General features: G+C 49.2%; 1 protein-coding gene across 1 annotated transcript in view; it reads right to left on the reverse strand.

Moving 5' to 3' along the window:
- Window positions 1–22,625, reverse strand: part of LOC106612868 (protocadherin-16) — a 205,656-nt gene that overhangs the window by 159,125 nt on the left and 23,906 nt on the right. The window contains 1 exon segment of the mRNA XM_045724531.1: window positions 17,388–19,223. Coding sequence (XP_045580487.1) covers window positions 17,388–19,202 — 1,815 coding nt within the window. The 5' untranslated portion in view covers window positions 19,203–19,223.

The following is a 22,625-nucleotide window of genomic DNA, read 5'->3' on the forward strand; positions in this document are numbered from 1 at the left end:
TGTTGAGAAGTTGTATAAAACTGCACTAAAAAGAGAGACCTGGATATTAACACTCACTTATCAATACAAATGTGCTGAGAGGGGATTGAGGGAAAGATTGACGCCAGGATTTGGAGTTTTCATAAGGAAAACGAGCTGCTAGCGATTTTGGTACACTTTTGGTACACTTATGTTTTAGATGACTTTATAAGAAATGACGTGTAGGTGTAAGCACTGGTACACTTTAACTACAGCACTAGGCTCACATGGACTGAGTAACTAGCCTGGACAATGCTTTTCATTTGCCCGGGCTAGTCTATTGTTCAACCCACGTGAGCCTGGTGCTGTAGTTGTGTAAAGTCCTTTGCATTGCCCAGGCTAGTTATTGTTCAGTCCACGTGAGCCTAGCGCTGTAGTTAAAGTGTAAAGCATTTTGACTTAAGTTTTATTTTCTTATTCCTGTAAGAGATTAAAGCTAAGCACTACATTAATGGTTATATGAGAAGGTATTCATGGTATATATATTGTGTGATCCTGTTTGTAAAACAGGTCAGGTTTTTTGAGTATGGATTCAGTTCCACCAAGGATGGCGAGCCGCCCGAACCCAGGACATCAATAAGAAGATTTGCATGCAAAGATTTATTTTCCTTGGAGAACACTGAATTTGCACTGCCATACTACGGTGTGGTAGGATTATTCTTGCAAGACATCATTGCATCATACATTGCAGTGGGATTGTTATAAGCACATGCTACATGTTTATTGATAGGCACAGTCACTCGCATTTGATTCCATCTCATAGTGGTTTATGTCAGTATTTGTGAATTGGTTTGTGTTTTCTGTGGATTTATGTTTATTGTATTGCTATTGAACTTTGAACATTGAAATCTGAGAGACCCACAGATTAAGATAGAGTTGGGTGCACCCTAATAAACTATAGGCAGGATATATGTCCGATATCTAAGTCTATTGTACTATTGATGTAGTTCATATTGAGCTCATTGTACAAATTTCACATATCAATATTTACTCAAGGTGATTCATTTTTTGTAAGTATTTTTATTTACAAAATACAAGCCGGAATTCTTTTCCTAAATGATTCAGTTGTGTGGTTTTCATTTCTCCCTACTGCTCCAGTAGCGAACCTAACTGGTCCAACAGAGTTTACACTTAAACATACAACAGCCCATAGTGCTAAGCAATTGTTACACAAGTTACTGGCTTTTGTTTCGGGAGTAGGACATGCTATTATGTCAGTGAAGAGCAAAATACCCCAAAATTCTGATCAGCTAATATAACAGCAAACTAGAATAAAGATGATCATTAGAACTCACCTGAACTTAGCTAACATTTCCTCATGGTAACCAAAGGAAATTCAGTCAAAACTTAAAATCTGACTGATTGATTTATCAAAACAAGTCCCAAAGCAGAGCAGTAGTGCTGTCCCAATCAAAATGGTGCTGAAATGATCATCTAGGTGACCACAAAAAACTACTGCTTTAAATTAGAAGCTTATAACGCTTGGATATGACTTTGGGAGTTTCAATAAGCAACTATTTGATGCCTTCAATTGCATTATCCAACTTTATTCCAATATTTCCATCATTCAGTCGATCATAACTAAGGTGACTTTTCCTCTCCGTGTTTTTTCTAAGCCCAATGGCTGTTTCATCGTCTCCTCACTCAACTTCTCAACACCTAAGGTAGGTCTCCCCTGAAAGAGGCCTCTGGATCAGACCATCTTCCTCTCCTTCCCCTGCAGATGTGAGCAGGAAACCACTGGTCCAGCAGACCCCTGGCATCACAACCCTGGCCCTCACAAGGCTCAGCCTAAAATCAGAGTCAGACTGGATCCAACATCCAACACTGGTAGTCACTGCAAAGACCTGTATACTTGACCACCAGTGTAAAACTGGTAAAGACCAAGCTTGGCCTCCCAAGGACCATATAATGAATGGTACTGTGTATGTAGAAGATATAGCATCAAACTGCACATAGTCTGCAAGTCCAACACATGGAATAGAAAACAACAACTTTAAGTGTCCACATACTTCTTTTCCTTTCTCTGCGATCTTTCTCTCTCTGTGTGTGTGTGGCAGTTAGCCACTAATGAACAATCTTGTCTAGCGTCTATTGCTTCTGTTCACAACCATAGAACTGTCACGTCCTGACCAGCAGATGGAGCTAGTGTTTTAGTTTTGGGGTCAGGACGTGGCATGTTTGTATTGGTTAAATGTTGGGTGGATGATTGGGACTTCCAATTGAAGGCAGGTGTGTATAGTTGCCTTTGATTGGAAGTCCTATATAGGTGTGTGTGTTTTTCTTTGGGGTTGTGGGTGGTTGTTTTTTGCACTGTGTTTCTAGCCTGCAGAACTGTAGCTGTTGTCACTTTGTTTGAATTGTTAAGTGGATGCTCTACTCCTTTATTTTAATTAAAGATGAGTATTCACATACCTGCTGCGCCTTGGTCCATTTCTACAGAAGACAGCCGTTACAGAACCACCCACCAAAGGACCAAGCAGCAGAAGAGGAGGAAGCCACAGGAGAAGAAAATGGAGGAATGGACCTGGCAGGACGAAAGAAAATTCTGGGCGGACAAGTTAAGGGAGCTAAGGCCCAAGATTTTTTTTGGGGGGGGCACACGGGTAGTTTGGCCAGGCCAGGGAAGAGCCGTAAGCCAGCTACCCGTGACTACAGGGAGGTGCGTACGAGGTGGAGGGCATCATGTTACGCTGAGGTGCGCACCATCTCGCCTATACGGACGCACAGCCCAGTTCGCCCAGTACCAGCGCCCCGCAGGTGCCAGGGCAAGGGGAGCATCGAGCCGGAAGGGGTGATGCCAACCCTGCACTCAAGACCGCCAGTGCGCCCTTTCGGTCCGGTGTTTCCCGCCAGACGCACTAGCATGGAGGTGCGTGTCTCCAGGCTGGCACGTCCTATACCAGCCCCACGCATCAGGAGTCTAGTGTGTCAACCCAGCCTCGCCAGTCAACAGTCACCAGAGCTGCCCGCCAGTCAACAGTCGTCAGTGCTGCCCGCCAGTCAACCATCACCAGAGCTGCCCGCCAGTCAACAGTCGTCAGAGCTGCCCGCCAGTCAACAGTCGTCAGAGCTGCCCGCCAGTCAACAGTCGTCAGAGCTGCCCGCCAGTCAACAGTCGTCAGAGCTGCCCGCCAGTCAACAGTCGTCAGAGCTGCCCGCCAGTCAACAGTCGTCAGAGCTGCCCGCCAGTCAACAGTCGCCAGAGAGGTCAGACTGCCCTGAACTGCCAGAGTGGCCAGACTGCCCTGAACTGCCAGAGTGGCCAGACTGCCCTGAACTGCCAGAGTGGCCAGACTGCCCTGAACTGCCAGAGTGGCCAGACTTCCCTGAACTGCCAGGGTGGCCGGACTGCCCTGAACTGCCAGGGTGGCCGGACTGCCCTGAACTGCCAGGGTGGCCGGACTGCCCTGAACTGCCAGGGTGGCCGGACTGCCCTGAACTGCCAGGGTGGCCGGACTGCCCTGAACTGCCAGAGTGGCCGGACTGCCCGGTTCTGCCAGAGTGGCCGGACTGCCCGGTTCTGCCAGAGTGGCCGGACTGCCCGGTTCTGCCAGAGTGGCCGGACTGCCCGGTTCTGCCAGAGTGGCCGGACTGCCCGGTTCTGCCAGAGTGCCCGGACTGCCCTGTTCTGCCAGAGTGGCCGGACTGCCCTGTTCTGCCAGAGTGGCCGGACTGCCCTGTTCTGCCAGAGTGGCCGGACTGCCCTGTTCTGCCAGAGTGGCCGGACTGCCCTGTTCTGCCAGAGTGGCCGGACTGCCCTGTTCTGCCAGAGTGGCCGGACTGCCCTGTTCTGCCAGAGTGGCCGGACTGCCCTGTTCTGCCAGAGTGGCCGGACTGCCCTGTTCTGCCAGAGTGGCCGGACTGTCCTCCGGCCCGGCCCGAGGGGCCCTCCTGTCCTCCGGCCCGGCCCGAGGGGCCCTCCTGCTCTCCGGCCCGGCCCGAGGGGCCCTCCTGCTCTCCGGCCCGGCCCGAGGGGCCCTCCTGCTCTCCGGCCCGGCCCGAGGGGCCCTCCTGTCCTCCGGCCCGGCCCGAGGGGCCCTCCTGCTCTCCGGCCCAGCCCGAGGGGCCCTCCTGCTCTCCGGCCCAGCCCGAGGGGCCCTCCTGCTCTCCTGCCCTCCGGCCCAGCCCGAGTGGCCCTCCTGTCCCCCGGCCCAGCCCGAGTGGCCCTCCTGTCCCCCGGCCCAGCCCGAGGGGTCCTCCTGTCCCCCGGCCCAGCCCGAGGGGTCCTCCTGTCCCCCGGCCCAGCCCGAGGGGTCCTCCTGTCCTCCGGCCCAGCACGAGTGGTCCGTCTGCCAGGGTCAGCCCAAGTGGCCCATCTGCCCGGCGCAGTTAGCAGCGCCACCAAAGTGGGCTACGCCGACGGTGGAGCAAGGTCCACGCCCTGCACCTGAGCCACCTCCAGGATAGGTGGGTTGGGGAGGGAGGGTGTAGCACAGTGCCGTCGGTGACGGCAGCCACCCTCCCTTCCCTCCCTTATTGTTTTAGGGTTATTGTTTATGGGTTTTGTGTTGTTTTTTTTTTGTTGGTAGGTGCATTCCAGGGTCTGCACCTTGAGGGGGGGGTACTGTCACGTCCTGACCAGCAGATGGAGCTAGTGTTTTAGTTTTGGGGTCAGGACGTGGCATGTTTGTATTGGTTAAATGTTGGGTGGATGATTGGGACTTCCAATTGAAGGCAGGTGTGTATAGTTGCCTTTGATTGGAAGTCCTATATAGGTGTGTGTGTTTTTCTTTGGGGTTGTGGGTGGTTGTTTTTTGCACTGTGTTTCTAGCCTGCAGAACTGTAGCTGTTGTCACTTTGTTTGAATTGTTAAGTGGATGCTCTACTCCTTTATTTTAATTAAAGATGAGTATTCACATACCTGCTGCGCCTTGGTCCATTTCTACAGAAGACAGCCGTTACAAGAACATGAAACATTTTACCACAACCTTTTCCTCTTCCTGTAGCGTTGGCCAGACTGAATAAGCCTGATGGACGTCTGAGCACCATAAAACCCACCCATCTGTCTCTAGTGAAGCTGGAACTGGAACCTGAACACACACACACCTACACACACATGCACGCACACAGACACATTCACACATGCGCACACACACACAGTCCAGATGTGCATCATTGTTTATGTTCGTGCCAATGCCCCCACTCCACACCGCTCCGCTCGGCCCACGAGTAAAGTGCTCGAGGAAGTATTACATTTGTGAACACATTAAGTAGTACATCCCAGTTTCCTGCAATTTTGTCCTTTCCCTGTAAATACTGTGTGAAACCACACAGCCAGTCACCACAGAGCAGCACAGTGGTTACCAGGGGAAAGGGGAGCAAAAAACAGAGTCAGCTAGTGTGTGTGTGTGTGTGTGTGTGTGTGTGTGTGTGTGTGTGTGTGTGTGTGTGTGTGTGTGTCTCAGCTAGCCTGGGGCTAACCCAGCCTCAAAGGGAGCCTAGAGAACACTGACATTAAAACAGACAACTACACATTTAGATTGTCCCCGACAAAATTGATTACACGGTTCATGTATAAAAATACCAGCCTAAAACTGGTAATAGCACTGTTTTTAGGTAAGTAAATCTTACAGTAGACAATACAGTTACCCTACAGGTTGTATCCTGGGGACAATAGAATATAATTAAAACATAAAGCCATTCCAGTACAGAGAGAAGAGAAAGAAGACAAGAGAGCATGACAGGAGGACTGGGGGAAATGACAGATTGTCCAGGTGTCTTATTCAAAGCCTTCAATTCATTGCATCGGACAAGGCTGCTTTGGTTTGCTAAACTCCAGGTGCAGCCAGACTTCTGTTTTTGTCTGTGCAGCAGAGTGAGCCAGGCAGGCTGGAAGTCTAAACGCCTGATTCCATACAACCCAGTGTCTACATCCCAAATGGCACCCTATTCCCATTACAGTGAAGGGACTTGTGTTCTACCCTCTTGTTGCTTTGAGTCAGTGACTCTTGTCACGGAGTGAAATGTAAATGTTAGCTGGAGACTAAATCCAGCTGGGAGAGGCAGGTCTTTTGTCCCAGATAAAGAACTGTGACCGAGACATTGAAAACAGAATCTGTGGGTTTGAGGAGGAGTTCAAAAAGCATTGAAGCACCAACTCAAGTACTTAGAAACAGAGACATTGCTTTGAATGAAAGCATCTGCAGATTGCCGAGAAACAAGAAGCTTCTACCGAATCAAATCAGATGTGGAAAACGGAGATGAAGTGATTGATCTGAGCCTTCAGGGACCATATGGTAGGAGGGCTGAACCTAATGAACCATTTATTGCCTGGCTGGCACTTAACACTACAGTCTGGTTCAACCATCAGGTCTGGTCCTGGCTCTGTGGTCCTGATCCAACCATCAGGTTACAGTCCACAGCCCACTGTGACACTATACCTAACTGCATTAGATCTGTGGCTTTGAGGGAAACACTAATACTGAGGAACACACTTTGAAATATCATTGTATCAGTGCCCATACAGTGGCTCAGTGCAGTGGAGCGCAGATGAACGAATCTCAATGGTATAGTTGTCCCTCTCACAGATGGTGTGTTTTTCTGTTGGCAGGCATGGAGTTCACTGAGACTATCATCTCCTCTCCATTCCTCTCCTTTCCTCTCCTTTCCTCTCCTTTCCTCTCCCTTCTCCTCTCCTTTCCTCTCCTTTCCTCTCCCTTCCTCTCCCTTCTCCTCGTTTCAAAGTCAGTGGAATGAGTGACATTTCTAATCATCCTGAACCAAAAACACTCATTGGAAAATCCTCTGTGCAACGAGGCAGATACAGTGAGGGAAAAAAGTATTTGATCCCCTGCTGATTTTGTACGTTTGCCACTGACAAAGAAATTATCAGTCTATAATTTTAATGGTAGGTTTATTTGAACAGTGAGAGACAGAATAGCAACAAAAGAATCCAGAAACATGCATGTCAAAAATGTTATACATTGATTTGCATTTTAATGAGGGAAATAAGTATTTGAACCCCTCTCAATCAGAAAGATTTCTGGCTCCCAGGTGTCTTTTATACAGGTAACGAGCTGAGATTAGGAGCACACTCTTATAGGGAGTGCTCCTAATCTCAGCTTGTTACCTGTATAAAAGACACCTGTCCACAGAAGCAATCGATCAATCAGATTCCAAACTCTCCACTATGGCCAAGACCAAAGAGCTCTCCAAGGATGTCAGGGACACGATTGTAGACCTACACAAGGCTGGAATGGGCTACAAGACCATCGCCAAGCAGCTTGGTGAGAAGGTGACAACAGTTGGTGAGATTATTTGCAAATGGAAGAAACACAAAAGAATTGTCAATCTCCCTCGGCCTGGGGCTCCATGCAAGATCTCACCTCGTGGAGTTGCAATGATCATGAGAACGGTGAGGAATCAACCCAGAACTACACAGGAGGATCTTGTCAATGATCTCAAGGCAGCTGGGACCATAGTCACCAAGAAAACAACTGGTAACACACTACGCCCTGAAGGACTGAAATCCTGCAGCGCCCGCAAGAAAGCACATATACATGCCCGTCTGAAGTTTGCCAATGAACATCTGAATGATTCAGAGGACAACTGGGTGAAAGTGTTGTGGTCAGATGAGACGAAAATGGAGCTCTTTGGCATCAACTCAACTTGCCGTATTTGGAGGAGGAGGAATGCTGCCTATGAACCCAAGAACACCATCCCCACCGCCAAACATGGAGGTGGAAATATTATGCTTTGGGGGTGTTTTTCTGCTAAGGGGACAGGACAACTTCACCGCATCAGAGGGACGATGGACGGGGCCACGTACCGTCAAATCTTGGGTGAGAACCTCCTTCCCTCAGCTAGGGCATTGAAAATGGGTCGTGGATGGGTATTCCAGCATGACAATGACCCAAAACACATGGGCAAGGCAACAAAGGAGTGGCTCAAGAAGAAGCACATTAAGGTCCTGGAGTGGCCTAGCCAGTCTCCAGACCTTAATCCCATAGAAAATCTGTGGAGGGAGCTGAATGTTCGAGTTGCCAAACGTCAGCCTCGAAACCTTAATGACTTGGAGAAGATCTGCAAAGAGGAGTGGGACAAAATCCCTCCTGAGATGTGTGCAAACCTGGTGGCCAATTACAAGAAACGTCTGACCTCTGTGATTGCCAACAAGGGTTTTGCCACCAAGTACTAAGTCATGTTTTGCAGAGGGGTCAAATACTTATTTCCCTCATTCAAATGCAAATCAATTTATAACATTTTTGACATGCGTTTTTCTGGATTTTTTTGTTGTTATTCTGTCTCTCACTGTTCAAATAAACCTACCATAAAAATTATAGACTGATTATTTCTTTGTCAGTGGGCAAATGTACAAAATCAGGGGGGGGGCTTGCAAATGTACAAAATCAGGGGGGGGGGCTTGCGATGACAGACAGACCATTCAGTCTGGGGGTGGTGGGCTAAACCACCGGGGGGTGGAATGGGTCTAGCCTGGCTTCACACCCAGTTAATGAGGTCTGAAGTGAGATCAGATAAAGGTTGGGATGGAGGGAGGGATGGAGTGACAGAGGGAGGGAGGGGGGCAGGAAGTGAAAAAGACAAGGAGGGAGGGAGACAGGCAGGCAACGGAGAGAATGAGGATGGAGAGAGTGGGGTGGAGGGAGGGATAGATGGAGGAAGGGATGGAGTGAAACAGGAGGACAGACAGACGAGGAAGCCCCCCTGCCTGTGTCACCTCCGCCAACTGTGCCAGTGGCCGGCACTCGTTGGGCCTCATTTCCCCTCGCGCTGCCAGGGGACCCCCTCTTGTCTTACCGCTGGAGCCATACCAACCCCCCAAAACCCCAACGCTAACCTCCCAAAAACACACAGACAGAGAGCCGAGACAGAGAGAGAGAGAGAGGAAGAGGAAGAGAGAGAGAGAGAGAGAGAGCGAGAGGAAGAGGAAGAGAGAGAGAGAGAGAGAGAGAGAGAGAGAGAGAGAGAGAGAGAGAGAGAGAGAGGAAGAGAGAGAGAGAGAGAGAGAGAGGAAGAGGAAGAGAGAGAGAGAGAGAGGAAGAGGAAGAGAGAGAGCGAGAGAGAGAAGAGAGAGAGAGGGAGAAAAAGAGAGAGATGGAAGAAGAGAGAGAGGAAGAGAGAGAGAGTGAGAGAGAAATAGAGAGATAGAAGGAGAGAGAGAGAGAGGAGAGCGAGAGAAAGGGGGGAGAGTGAGAGAGAGAGACAGAGAGAGAGAGAAAGAGAGAGAGAGAGAGAGAGAGAGAGGAAGAGAGAGAGAGAGAGAGAGAGAGGAAGAGGAAGAGAGAGAGAGAGAGAGAGAGAGAGAGAGAGAGAGAGGAAGAGGAAGAGAGAGAGAGAGAGAGAGAGGAGAGAGAGAGAGAGAGAGAGAGAGAGAGAGAGAGGAAGAGGAAGAGAGAGAGAGAGAGAGAGAGAGAGAGAGAGAGAGATAGAGATAGAGAGAGAGAGAGAGAGAGGAAGAGAGAGAGAGGGAGAAAAAGAGAGAGATGGAAGAAGAGAGAGAGGAAGAGAGAGAGAGTGAGAGAGAAATAGAGAGATAGAAGGAGAGAGAGAGAGGAGAGCGAGAGAAAGGGGGGAGAGTGAGAGAGAGAGACAGAGAGAGAGAGAAAGAGAGAGAGCGAGAGAGAGAGACAGAGAGAGAGAGAAAGAGAGAGAGCGAGAGAGAGAGAAGCCTCTCCAGTTATAAATCTAGCTAATACGAAGCAAGACGCTCCTAAAACAAACCTGTTTATTTACCAACAGAATCAGTCATAAATAAACATGAAAGAAGAAGGATGCATCAAATGAAACAGCTCTCTGCCAAACACAAACCCAAATGGCACCCTATTCCCTATATATATAGTGTACTACTTTTGACCAGGACAGATAGGAAATATAAAGGGAATAGGGTGCCATTGGGGACACAGACCTTGGTCCAGATTAATGATGTACTCAAGACTCAAAGGGCTAACAAGAACCTATCCACTCTTGCCTCCCTCCGTTAAATTCATTAAGAAAGGGAATCATGATCAAATGTATCAATTCTGCAGCTGCCAAAACTGAAAGAGCTCTTTCTACTTCTATGAAGTCTCCAGTATAGAGTGGAGCTGCCCCCCACTGCCCAGGCTCATGTCCTGTCTGAGAGAGAGTCCTGTGAATAGACCATGGTCACAGAGAAGAGTCTTCCGGCTGCAGGGGAATACATTGCCACTGTGGCTGTGTGGCTCCCATTCTGCAGCCCTTTCATCCAGCCACTACAGTGTGTGTGTGTGTGTGTGTGTGTGTGTGTGTGTGTGTGTGTGTGTGTGTGTGTGTGTGTGTGTGTGTGTGTGTGTGTGTGTGTGTGTGTGTGTGTGTGTGTGTGTGTGTGTGTGTGTGTGTGTGTGTGTGTGTGTGTGTGTGTCCTCAGGAGTGGGAGCTTACATGTGTTCCTTCCCCCCGATGGGACAAAGCTCTATCCTGACTGGTAATGTTCCATTATGGAACACAAAGGGATTAAATCAGAATCTGAGACTTGTAACACACTCGTAGGGTAAGAACACATGTATGATGTGTGTTTCTATCCTATAATGTAAAGCATATAAATCCAATTCATTATTACAATCTTCATTATTACAAAGCAGCATGTTGTGGACTCTACATAAAGAGACCTATTGTAGGTATAGCCAATCACTGTATGTTTCATTCTCTCCAATCACCAACTACCTTATAAAGACGACACACTGTGTATCCCAATAAACCCTATCCCCTATACAATGCACTACTTTTGCAGAGAGCCCTATGGGCTCTGGTCAAAACTAGTGCACTAAATAGGGAATAGGGTGAAATTTGTCACACAAACACACCATGTACCAATAAGGGCATGATGCTTATAGGGGAAAATAAATGGAATTAATGTCACCTCATAAAGAGTCCATAATGCAGTTCTTGGTTTGTAACATAGTATTCCTCATGTCATTCCCTATTTCCCCTCCGTGAGACGACCTGTTTCCCCCTATAGGGGACCTATTACATTACCAGATTGATGGCTGCTAACAGGTTTAATGTCTCTCTAATTGAGTTGGAAAACTATTGTTTTCATTCATGAGAGAAAAAGAGAGAAAGGGAGAGAGAGAAAGAGAGAGAGAGAGAGAGCGAGAGAGAGGGAGAGAGAGAAAGAAAGAGAGAGGGAGAGGGAGAGAGAGAGAGAGAGAGAGAGAGAGAGAGAGAGAGAGAAAGAGAGAGAAAGAGAGAGAGAGAGAGAGAGAGAGAGAGAGAGAGAGAGAGAGAGAGAGAGAGAGAGAGAGAGAGAGAGAGAGAAAGAGAGAGAGAGTGGTACCAGAGTGTGTTAAGACTAATCATGAACTGCTGTTAGAGAAACATGGAGGGAACAGAAACCCTAAACCTTACCCACTTCAAAATGCTGGACTGATGATCACAATACCCCTATTGTAATGGCTGTTGGACAGTATTGAGGTTGTGGAAAAATGGGCAGTGGGAATTACTTGTACAGAGAGAAAAGGCAGTCGGTCGGTCGTCAGATGTGGAGCTGGGATGTGGAGCTGCTGGCACCCTGAACACACACACACATGCACAGACACACACACACACCCAGAGCCAAGCCGTCTGGCATCACATGGCACGCCAAGTACACTTCTACAGCCGCCAAGCAGGACTAAGACAGGCCAGGGAGGCCCCACACACACAGACACACACACACACACGCACACACACATACACGCTTACAGGGCAGAGAGTGGCTGGCTTTGAAGAAGTGTTGCATGCTGGGAGCCTGGAGGCTGCTGATGGAGCATTTCCTACCCAGAGGGCCGAGCGGTATACATCCTACCCAGAGGGCTGTGTGTACAGACAGGTAGTGGCAGTTTGCATGGCGAGGTGGGGGGTGTGTGAGGGGGAGTTGGGTGATGGGGTAGTAGGGGGATGAGATTTGTTAGAGACTGAGGCTGCGTCCCAAATGGCACCCTATCATCTAGTACATAGCGTACTACTTTTGACCAGGGCCTATAGGGTAGTCCACTATGTAGGTTGGGATGCAGTCTGAGAGAAGCATTAGAGACAGTCTGCTCAACAACACGCAAAGGAAAAGATTATAGAATAACATAGAAGTGCTTCACATCGTAAATATTCTTAACCATAACCAATACCTGTATCTGTATTCATCCTTACTGGCAACGATGTATAATTGAGAGACAGACCTCCCATAAAACCACTGCCTCTGTCTCAGCTTTAATCCCCAGTGCTTGAGGTGGACTGAAACAGGTGTCGGTACTGTTTATATTTAGGTGCAGGAGCTCCACAATACTTTTGAGCTAAAATTCTATAAGAGGAACAGGAGCTCAAGCAGTTGAAAATGTGAGGTGCCGGTACTCAGTTCCAGTGAGCTCCTGCCCTAGTAAAACACTGGGCCTCCCTCTATCCCCCTCTCTCCCTCTAGTTCCTCACTCCCACACTTCCCTGCCTCCCTCTATCCCCCTCTCTCCCTCTAGTTCCTCACTCCCACACTTCCCTGCCTCCCTCTATCCCCCTCTCGCCCTCTAGTTCCTCACTCCCACACTTCCCTGCCTCCCTCTACCCCCCTCTCTCCCTCTAGTTCCTCACTCCCACACTTCCCTGCCTCCCTCTACCCCCCTCTCTCCCTCTAGTTCCTCACTCCCACACTTCCCTGCCTCCCTCTATCCCCCCTCTCTCCCTCTAGTTCCTCACTCCCACACTTCCCTGCCTCCCTCTATCCCCCTCTCTCCCTCTAGTTCCCTCACTCCCACACTTCCCTGCCTCCCTCTATCCCCCTCTCTCCCTCTAGTTCCTCACTCCCACACTTCCCTGCCTCCCTCTATACCCCTCTCTCCCTCTAGTTCCTCACTCCCACACTTCCCTGCCTCCCTCTATACCCCTCTCTCCCTCTAGTTCCTCACTCCCACACTTCCCTGCCTCCCTCTATCCCCCTCTCTCCCTCTAGTTCCCTCACTCCCACACTTCCCTGCCTCCCTCTATCCCCCCTCTCTCCCTTTAGTTCCCTCACTCCCACACTTCCCTGCCTCCCTCTATCCCCCTCTCTCCCTCTAGTTCCTCACTCCCACACTTCCCTGCCTCCATCTATCCCCCTCTCTCCCTCTAGTTCCCTCACTCCCACACTTCCCTGCCTCCCTCTATCCCCCTCCCTCCCTCTAGTTCCCTCACTCCCACACTTCCATGCCTCCCTCTATCCCCCTCTCTCCCTCTAGTTCCTCACTCCCACACTTCCCTGCTTCCCTCTATCCCCCTCTCTCCCTCTAGTTCCTCACTCCCACACTTCCCTGCCTCCATCTATCCCCCTCTCTCCCTCTAGTTCCCTCACTCCCACACTTCCCTGCCTCCCTCTATCCCCCCTCTCTCCCTCTAGTTCCTCACTCCCACACTTCCCTGCCTCCATCTATCCCCCTCTCTCCCTCTAGTTCCTCACTCCCACACTTCCCTGCCTCCCTCTATCCCCCTCTCTCCCTCTAGTTCCCTTACTCCCACACTTCCCTGCCTCCCTCTATCCCCCTCTCTCCCTCTAGTTCCTCACTCCCACACTTCCCTGCCTCCCTCTATCCCCCTCTCTCCCTCTAGTTCCTCACTCCCACACTTCCCTACCTCCATCTATCCCCCTCTCTCCCTCTAGTTCCCTCACTCCCACACTTCCCTGCCTCCATCTATCCCTCTAGTTCCTCACTCCCACACTTCCCTGCCTCCATCTATCCCCCTCTCTCCCTCTAGTTCCTCACTCCCACACTTCCCTGCCTCCATCTCCCCCTCTCCCCTACAAATTTTACTCCCTTTTCCCCTCACCCCTCCCTCTCCCTGGGGCAGTCACTGGTCCAAGATCCCATCTGCACAGCCCTCTGTTAGCCCAGCGGAGAGCTTCCAAACCCTGGCCATCTCAACCCCATACCAAATCCCTCTCCCCTAAACCCAACCCCAACTCATCCAAACCCTGGCCATCTCAGCCCCATCCTCCAACCCCTCTCCCCTAAACCCAACCCCAACTCATCCAAACCCTGGCCGTCTCAGCCCCATCCTCCATCCCCTCTCCCCTAAACCCAACCCCAACTCATCCAAACCCTGGCCGTCTCAGCCCCATCCTCCATCCCCTCTCCCCTAAACCCAACCCCAACTCATCCAAACCCTGGCCGTCTCAGCCCCATCCTCCATCCCCTCTCCCCTAAACCCAACCCCAACTCATCCAAACCCTGGCCGTCTCAGCCCCATCCCAAACCCCTCTCCCCTAAACTCAACCCCAACTCATCCAAACTGTGGCCGTCTCAACCCCATCCCAAACCCCTCTCCCCTAAACCCAACCCCAACTCATCCAAACCCTGGCCGTCTCAACCCCATCCCAAACCCCTCTCCCCTAAACTCAACCCCAACTCATCCAAACTGTGGCCGTCTCAACCCCATCCCAAACCCCTCTCCCCTAAACCCAACCCCAACTCATCCAAACCCTGGCTGTCTCAGCCCCATCCTCCAACCACTCTCCCCTAAACCCAACCCCAACTCATCCAAACCCTGGCCGTCTCAGCCCCATCCTCCAACCCCTCTCCCCTAAACTCAACCCCAACTCATCCAAACCCTGGCCGTCTCAGCCCCATCCTCCAACCCCTCTCCCCTAAACCCAACCCCAACTCATCCAAACCCTGGCCGTCTCAGCCCCATCCTCCAACCCCTCTCCCCTAAACCCAACCCCAACTGATCCAAACCCTGGCTGTCTCAGCCCCATCCCCATCTCAGGCACACAGATGCTCGTGAAACAGGAATGAAATGAAACTCTAACTGTAATACTGGTCTCTAGAAACAGTTCCCTCTTTCCTCCAGCGCTCCTGTATGTTACAGGGTCTGATTGCGGCAGCAGCAGCAGCTTTGAAGTCTGGAAGAAACAGCGACTGATAAAAAGCAGAAGAAAAAAAAACGAATGGTCTTTTTCTCATAACTGACACAACAACAACATGAGAAAATGATATCTCTTAATGAGGCGTAATTACGGTTTTGAGCCCGCAGCGGGAACTGGCCTGGAGGCCCTGTAGCGAATTTAACGGGCCTGTGGTTTGTCAATGGTTTGCTTCTTTTTTGTATACCATACCCATTTTTGCTTAAGGTGTCTTTGACATGTGACATGTCTTTTTGTCAGATAAAGCCCTACCATATCATCCTGCAGCTGAATTAGGTGAATAAAGTGGAAACCTCTTTTGTCTTCAGCTGTCAGAGGGGCTTTGCACTGTCCCAGTTACCTTGGAAACCTTGGAGAGGTGAAGGAGAGGACAGCCAGAAAAGAAGAGATCCTCCAGCTCTGCAGACACCAGGTAAACGCCTCCCTTAGGTTGTATCCCAAATGGCACCCTATTACCTATGTAGGGCACTATGTGTAGTGCACTATAAATAGGGAATAGGGTGCTATTTGGGACACATCCTTAGCCTTTCTCCAACCTAAACCCCCTCACTTCACTTTCTCCACTCTAAACTCTCTTATCCTCTACAATCCAATCTAAACAGCTTGAACGTTAAAATAACACTTAATGCCTGACAATACAGCAGCAAAATCCAACATATCCCTTATCCATCTGTGTAGTACATTGCATTCGGAAAGTATTCAGACCCCTTGACACATTTTGTTAGGTTATAGACTTATTCTAAAATGGATATTGTTCTTTAAATATACACACAATAACCCCCAGGTTTTTAGATTTTCTTGCAAATGTATTTAAAAATATATATATATCACATGTACATAAGTATTCAGACCCTTTACTCAGTACTTTTTTGAAGCATCTTTGGCAGTGATTACAGCCTTGAGTCTTCTTGGGTAGGACGCAACAAGGTTGGCACACCTGTATTTGGGGAGTTTCTCTCATTCTTCTCTGCAGATCCTCTCATGCTCTGTCATGTTGGATGGGGAGCGTTGCTGCACAGCTATTTTCAAGTCTCTCCAGAGATGTTCGATCGGGTTCAAGTCTGGGCTTGTCCTGAAGCCACTCCTGTGTTGTCTTGGCTGTGTGATTAGGGTCGTTGTCCTGTTGGAAGGTGAATCTTCGCACCAGTCTGATGTCTTGAGCGCTCTGGAACAAGTTTTCATCAAGGATCTCACTGTACTTTGAGCCGTTTATCTTTCCCTTGATCCTGACTAGTCTCCCAGTCCCTGCCGCTGAAAAACATCCCCACAGCATGATGCTGCCACCACCATACTTCACCGTAGGGAAGGTGCCAGGTTTCCGCTTGGCATTCAGGCCAAAGAGTTCAATCTTGGTTTCATCAGACCAGAGAATCTTGTTTCTCATGGTCTGTGAGTCCTTTAGGTGCCTTCGGGGAAACTCCAATAGGGCTGTCATGTGCCATTCATTGATGAGTGGCTTCCTTCTGGTCACTCTACCATAAAGGCCTGATTGGTAGAGTGCTGCAGAGATGGTTGTCCTTCTGGAAGGTTCTCCCGTTTCCACAGAGGAACTCTGGAGCTCTGTCAGAGTGATCATTAGGTTCTTGGTCACATCCCTGACCAAGACCCTTCTCCCCCGATTGCTCAGTTTGGCCGGGCGGCCAGCTCTAGGAAGAGTCTTCGTGGTTCCAAACTTCGTCCATTTAAGAATGACGGAGGCCACTGTGTTCTTGGGGACTTTCATTGCTGCAGAAATGTTTTGGTACCCTTCCCCAGATCTGTGCCTCAACACAATCCTGTCTTGGAGCTCTATAGTCAATTCCTTCAACCTCATGGCTTGGTTTTTGCTCTGACATGCACTGTCAACTGTGACACCTTATATAGACAGGTGTGTGCCTTTCCAAATCACGTCCAATCAATTGAATTTACCACAGGTGGAATCCAATCAAGTTGTAGAAACATCTCAAGGATGATCACTGGAAACAGGACGCACCTGAGCTCAATTTCGAGTCTCATAGCAAAGGGTCTGAATACTTATGTAAATAAGATATTTCTGTTTTTGATTTTTAATACATTTGCAAAAAAATCTAAAAACCTGCTTTCGCTTTGTCATTATGGGGTATTGTGTGTAGATTGGTGAGGGAAATTTTTTTGAATACATTTTTAGAATAAGGCTGTAACTTAACTAAATGTGGAAAAAGGGAAGGGGTCTGAATACTTTCCGAATGCACTGTATTTCTCCTCTAGGTAATGGTCTCTCCATATCCCTTCGAAATGATTTCAGAACTTCAGACCCCTCTCAAACCCCAATGGTAGTTCTCTTTCCAATGTAGTCTTCATTTGGCATTTGGTATTTCCCAGTTCGCATACCAAAAACCTAGCAGCTTGCATACATGCAAGTTACAGATATCTGACTACACATGAACAAAATGCTGCAGGTAAGTCTTTCAAGACTTGTAGTAGTAGCAACTAAAAAAATGTAAACTCTCTAATGCAAGATTCACCTCTCGACAGGTTGACTAGAAGAACAGAATAGACAATGTCCTACCTCTAGTATGCAGGTCCCAGCGGCCGTGTTCTCCTTGATCGATACGTTGTAGAAGTTGGTACCGAACACAGGTTCGTTGTCGTTAATATCCTGCAGTACCACATGGACCAGAGCTGTGGAGGACAGGGAAGGCCTCCCTCTATCTGTAGCCACCACTGTCACATTCGGCCTGGGCTGTGACTCGTAATCCAGCTGGGAGAGCGTGGTGATGATCCCTGTTACTGGGTCTATGGTGAACCACTGGGCCTGGTTCTCATCCTGGCCGGCCTGGCCATCCTGGAGGAGGCTGTATGTGATGTCTCCATTGGGCCCCTGGTCTTTGTCTCTAGCCGTGACCTGCAATATGAAGCTCCCTGGGAACACCACCTCAGGTATGACCTGTGTGTACTGCTGCTGATCAAACAGAGGAGGGTTGTCGTTGACATCAGTGACCTGTATCGTAAAGGAAGACTCAGCCCTGAGAGGAGGGGTGCCTGCGTCTGTAGCCATCACCCTGAGTTCGTATGTGTCCCTCTCCTCTCGGTCCAGGATCTGGTCCACACACATCAGGTAGATGATGTTGTCCTTGGTGGTCAGGGCAAACTTTCCGTCCCCTCCTTCCAAGGAGACGTTGACATTGGCGTATTCTCCGTAGTCCGGGTCGGTGACGGAGATGCGTGCGACGTACTGGCCAGGCTGGGCGCCCTCGGAGATCTGTGGGGAGCCGTCTTCGCTGAGGAAGATGATGGTCATGGTGGGCTGGTTGTCATTGTAGTCCCGGACGTGGATTGTGACGAAGGCGTTGGTAACCTCGGGCTGCGTGGCGTTATCCCTCGCCTGGACCACAAGCTCGTGGACCCTCCGCATCTCAAAGTCCAGCGGCTTGTTGAGCGTGATGACACCCGTACGAGAGTCGATGACGAAGTAGCGCTCCGGGTCGCTCTGCCTGCGGTTGATCTCGTACAGAACCAGACCGTTGTCTCCCTGGTCGACGTCAGAGGCAAAGACTTGGAGGATGTTGCTACCCGGCTGCAGATTCTCTGAGATAATGGCGTGGTAGCGACTCTGGTTGAAGACTGGAGCATTGTCGTTGATATCCTGAACCGTCACATCTAGCACCATCTGACCAGTCCTCTTAGGGGAGCCTCCATCGAACGCCTCCAAGGATAACGTATAAGATGGTCTGGTCTCGCTGTCCAGAAGAGTGTTGACCACCAGGTCCAGATAGAGAACCTGGTTGGATCCTCTCCGGGTCTCCAGGAGGAAAGCCTGGCCGGGGTTCCCATCTTTGATGAGGTATCCCTGGGTAGTCAGTTGGCCCTTGTCCCCGTCCATTGCTGGCTCTAGGGGGAACCTGGTTCCCACCGCCGTCATCTCCGGGATCTTGAATGCCGCTCTCCTCCGGGGGAATGTGGGAGCGTGGTCATTGATGTCATTCACTGTGATGGTCACTTCAACGGTCACGCCCGTCATAGTCACTGCAATGAAGTTGTACCGGTCCCTCAGCTCATGGTCCAACACCTTGGCTGTCTTGATGATGCCCGTGCTCTCATCTATGTCCAGGTCACTCCCCACCCCGGTGCCCTCGTGGTCTGAAATGAAGTAAAGACTTGCGGTGACTCCAGGCGGTAACCCAGCGCTGATGTCCCCTACGATGGTCCCGGCAGGCTGTTCCTCGTCCAGCTGGAGCTCCAGGTTTCCCAGGACGGTGGAGGAGTGGACGGCGATCAGCTCCAGGAGGATGTAGGCCAGCAGCAGGACCTCTCGGCTCCACCGGCCATCACCCTGCAGTGACCTCGACACAGACCGCCCCAAACCCTTGGCCTCGGTCTTCATTCTGAAGGCTTCTTCCTAAACCTGAGAGGGACACAGAGAGGTGGGAAATATGTTAGTGTAGTGTACTGATCGTTACTTCCTGACAATGTGTGCGTCCCATTTGGCACAATATTCCCTACACAGTCCACTTCTTTTGAACAAAGTCAAGGTGCCAGAGTCAAGGTGCCCTTTAGGAGTTAGCCCAAGAAAACCTCTCGGCTGTTTGTCCTGGTCAGGTCATGTAATCAGGAAACATTCCAGGCTCCTCTTATGACCTGATCCAGCAACAAAAGCGGAGTGCTTTTTATTGGCATAACAAAGAGAGGGGACAGGCTTTTTCAGTCCATTTGGTGAGCTGTGTAAAAATGAAGCAAAATGCTTCAGACTGGGGTCCCAACCAGTGCATATAATAGATCCCTTGCATCACGCCATTTTCATCCCCTCCCTCCAGTCATCTAATAAGTTCCTTTGGCATAACAGAGAACCCTCTTTTGAGAACTGTCCAGACCACAGACAAGACCACCTGGGTTGAAATCTTTCAAATACTTTGAGTGTTTGCTCTAGCCTGCCTTGAATGGCAGGTGGGCATGGTTTGCAATTCTGGTACAATTATATTGGTCCAGTAAGACAGGCAAGCTCAATCAAGTGAAGATAAAGTATTTGAAATGATTTTGAATAGTATTTGAAGCCAGATCTCCCGCAGGCGTACGTTAGAACCACAGAGGGAGACGGTTTATGGTCTCAACATTTAGTTCTAATCAGAGAGACAGGTCCAAATGCAGCCAGGCTCTCTGGTCTGTAACACTACCCTCTGGAGCTACTGTGTGTGTGTGTGTGTGTGTGTGTGTGTGTGTGTGTGTGTGTGTGTGTGTGTGTGTGTGTGTGTGTGTGTGTGTGTGTGTGTGTGTGTGTGTGTGTGTGTGTGTGTGTGTGTGTGTGTGTGTGTGTGTGTGAGCTCTTATAGAGTGACGTGTTTGAAAAGCTCTTTACAATATTGAGTTGTCCCTGAGCCCATATTTCTATTGGGATGTTAACTTGAGGAATGTCCTTCCCAGGTCAATGTGTGGAGAGTAAACCAGGGCCCAGAAAAGTAAAGCTGTGTTATAGCATCAGAGAGGAAAACACTCTACTTTATCCTTTTGTTTTGAGAGGCGTAAAACTCCTGCCATTTCCCTGTGATATACAGTATGCCCTTAAAATGGTTCATGAAACTTCTGAAATGTCGGTCAGCCGCCTTTCATAAATTACACCTTTGGCAAATCAGGTAATTATGTCAGAAGTGAAAGTGTCTTCTTGGCTCCTGTAACCTATATTTCACTACACACAAGTGATTCTGAGTCCATAAATTTGGTGGATATTGAGAGCACATTTTTGCTTTTGCCTTAGTCTTTGTGATGGGTCTAACCTTTTTACAAGACTCAATGGTTAACTCCATGGTGGCTCTGTCTGGAATAAAAAAGATAATACTTTAAATAAATATTGTTAAATAAAGTGCATGGAAGGTAAAAATGGGCCAAATCTCTGTTTCTGAGCTGAACATTTCTTGACATAAAAGGTGGATAAGTGGAAGTTAGAAATTGTGGAAAGTCGTCAGATATATTCTAATGTATACTTAACAGAGGTCTGTCTAAGGGCCAGAAATAACTTTTGATAGTACAGTGAACTGTTCAGGGGGACATCCTTAACAATACGTCCTGTCTCTCTCTGTAGTTCTCTGATGATTTAAGACATAACAGCCAAGAGAGCACTACATTTGAACAACCACAAAGTGTAACAGTGAGAGTGAGGATGATATGGATTGCCACACAAAAAGATCATTTCTAAAACACTGAAGAAGAGATACTGTGAAATGGAGCAATTACACACGTTGTGTCCCAAATGGCACCCTATTCCCTGCACTACTTTCGACCAGAGCCCCATGGGCCCATATAGGGAATAGGGTGCCAACTGGGATGACAAAACTGTTTCGCATTATAGATAACACAGTTTTGGCAGGGTATCTCCCAACTGCTGATGACTTGTAATTTGTTGTGAGACCCTATGAAGCAATGTGGGATGTTTGAATGAGCTGACTGTCACCGTCTGCTGAATAGTCCAAAACCACTAAATGTGTTTCTGGCAAACAAGTGATTATTGTCTGTCTCTCATAACAAGAGGAGACTAGTTTTTTTATTTCCAGTTGTCAGTGGTTCTGTTTAACTCAATCCTATTCATAACTCATTTATTTTGTCCTGTGAAAATAAAATCAACTTTAATGTTCTCTTAGAAAACTCTGAACATGAAAACAGAAGTTTTATTACATGTTGAGGAATTCTGTTTTTTACTGTAGGAGAATATTACTAGAGGCCTACCAGACTCCCCCTAGTGGCAGTACTGCACCATTCAGGGAACTGTACAGTACTACATGTGTGTGTCTGTGAGTGACTACATTTACATTTACATTTAAGTCATTTAGCAGACGCTCTTATCCAGAGCGACTTACAAATTGGTGCATTCACCTTATGATATCCAGTGGAACAACCACTTTACAATAGTACATCTATATCTTTTCTTGGGGGGGGGGGTTAGAAGGATTACTTTATCCTATCCCAGCTATTCCTTAAAGAGGGGGGGTTTCAGGTGTCTCCGGAAGGTGGTGATTGACTCCGCTGTCCTGGCGTCGTGAGGGAGCTTGTTCCACCATTGGGGTGCCAGAGCAGCGAACAGTTTTGACTGGGCTGAGCAGGAACTGTGCTTCCGCAGAGGTAGGGGGGCCAGCAGGCCAGAGGTGGATGAACGCAGTGCCCTTGTTTGGGTGTAGGGCCTGATCAGAACCTGAAGGTACGGAGGTGCCGTTCCCCTCACAGCTCCGTAGGCAAGCACCATGGTCTTGTAGCAGATGCGAGCTTCAACTGGAAGCCAGTGGAGTGTGCGGAGGAGCGGGGTGACGTGAGAGAACTTGGGAAGGTTGAACACCATGTATTTTAGAACGTGGATTTGTGCATGCTTGTATTGTGTGTGTGTGCATGCGTGTGGGATTCATGCATGTGTGTATGCGTGTCTTTGCACACATGTACGTGTGAGTAGCCTATGTGTGTGCCGCCGGCCATAGGGTGGTGTGTGTGGTGTGTGGTGTGGTGTGGTGTGGTGTGTGTGTGTGTGTGTGCGTGCATGCGTGCGTGTGTGTGTGTGCGTGCATGTGTGCGTGCGTGCGTGTGTGTGCGTGCGTCATAGTGAGTGAGGGAACAGAGCAGAGGGGAAGAGAGGAGAACAGGAGGAGCGGAGAGCGAAGGAGGAGAACAGTAGGGCTCCTTGCAGTCTGCCCTCTCTCTCCTCTCTTCTCCTCTCATCTCCTCACTCTTTTCTCCTCTCTCTTCTCCTGGCTTGGCTCTAATCATGGGTGCTGGAAGCCTGCCTCCACCAGATGGGATTCCAAGGCTAATTTCAGTCAGTCATGATTGTGAG

This window comes from Salmo salar, chromosome ssa09 (assembly GCF_905237065.1).
Source record: "Salmo salar chromosome ssa09, Ssal_v3.1, whole genome shotgun sequence".
NCBI lineage: Eukaryota > Metazoa > Chordata > Actinopteri > Salmoniformes > Salmonidae > Salmo > Salmo salar.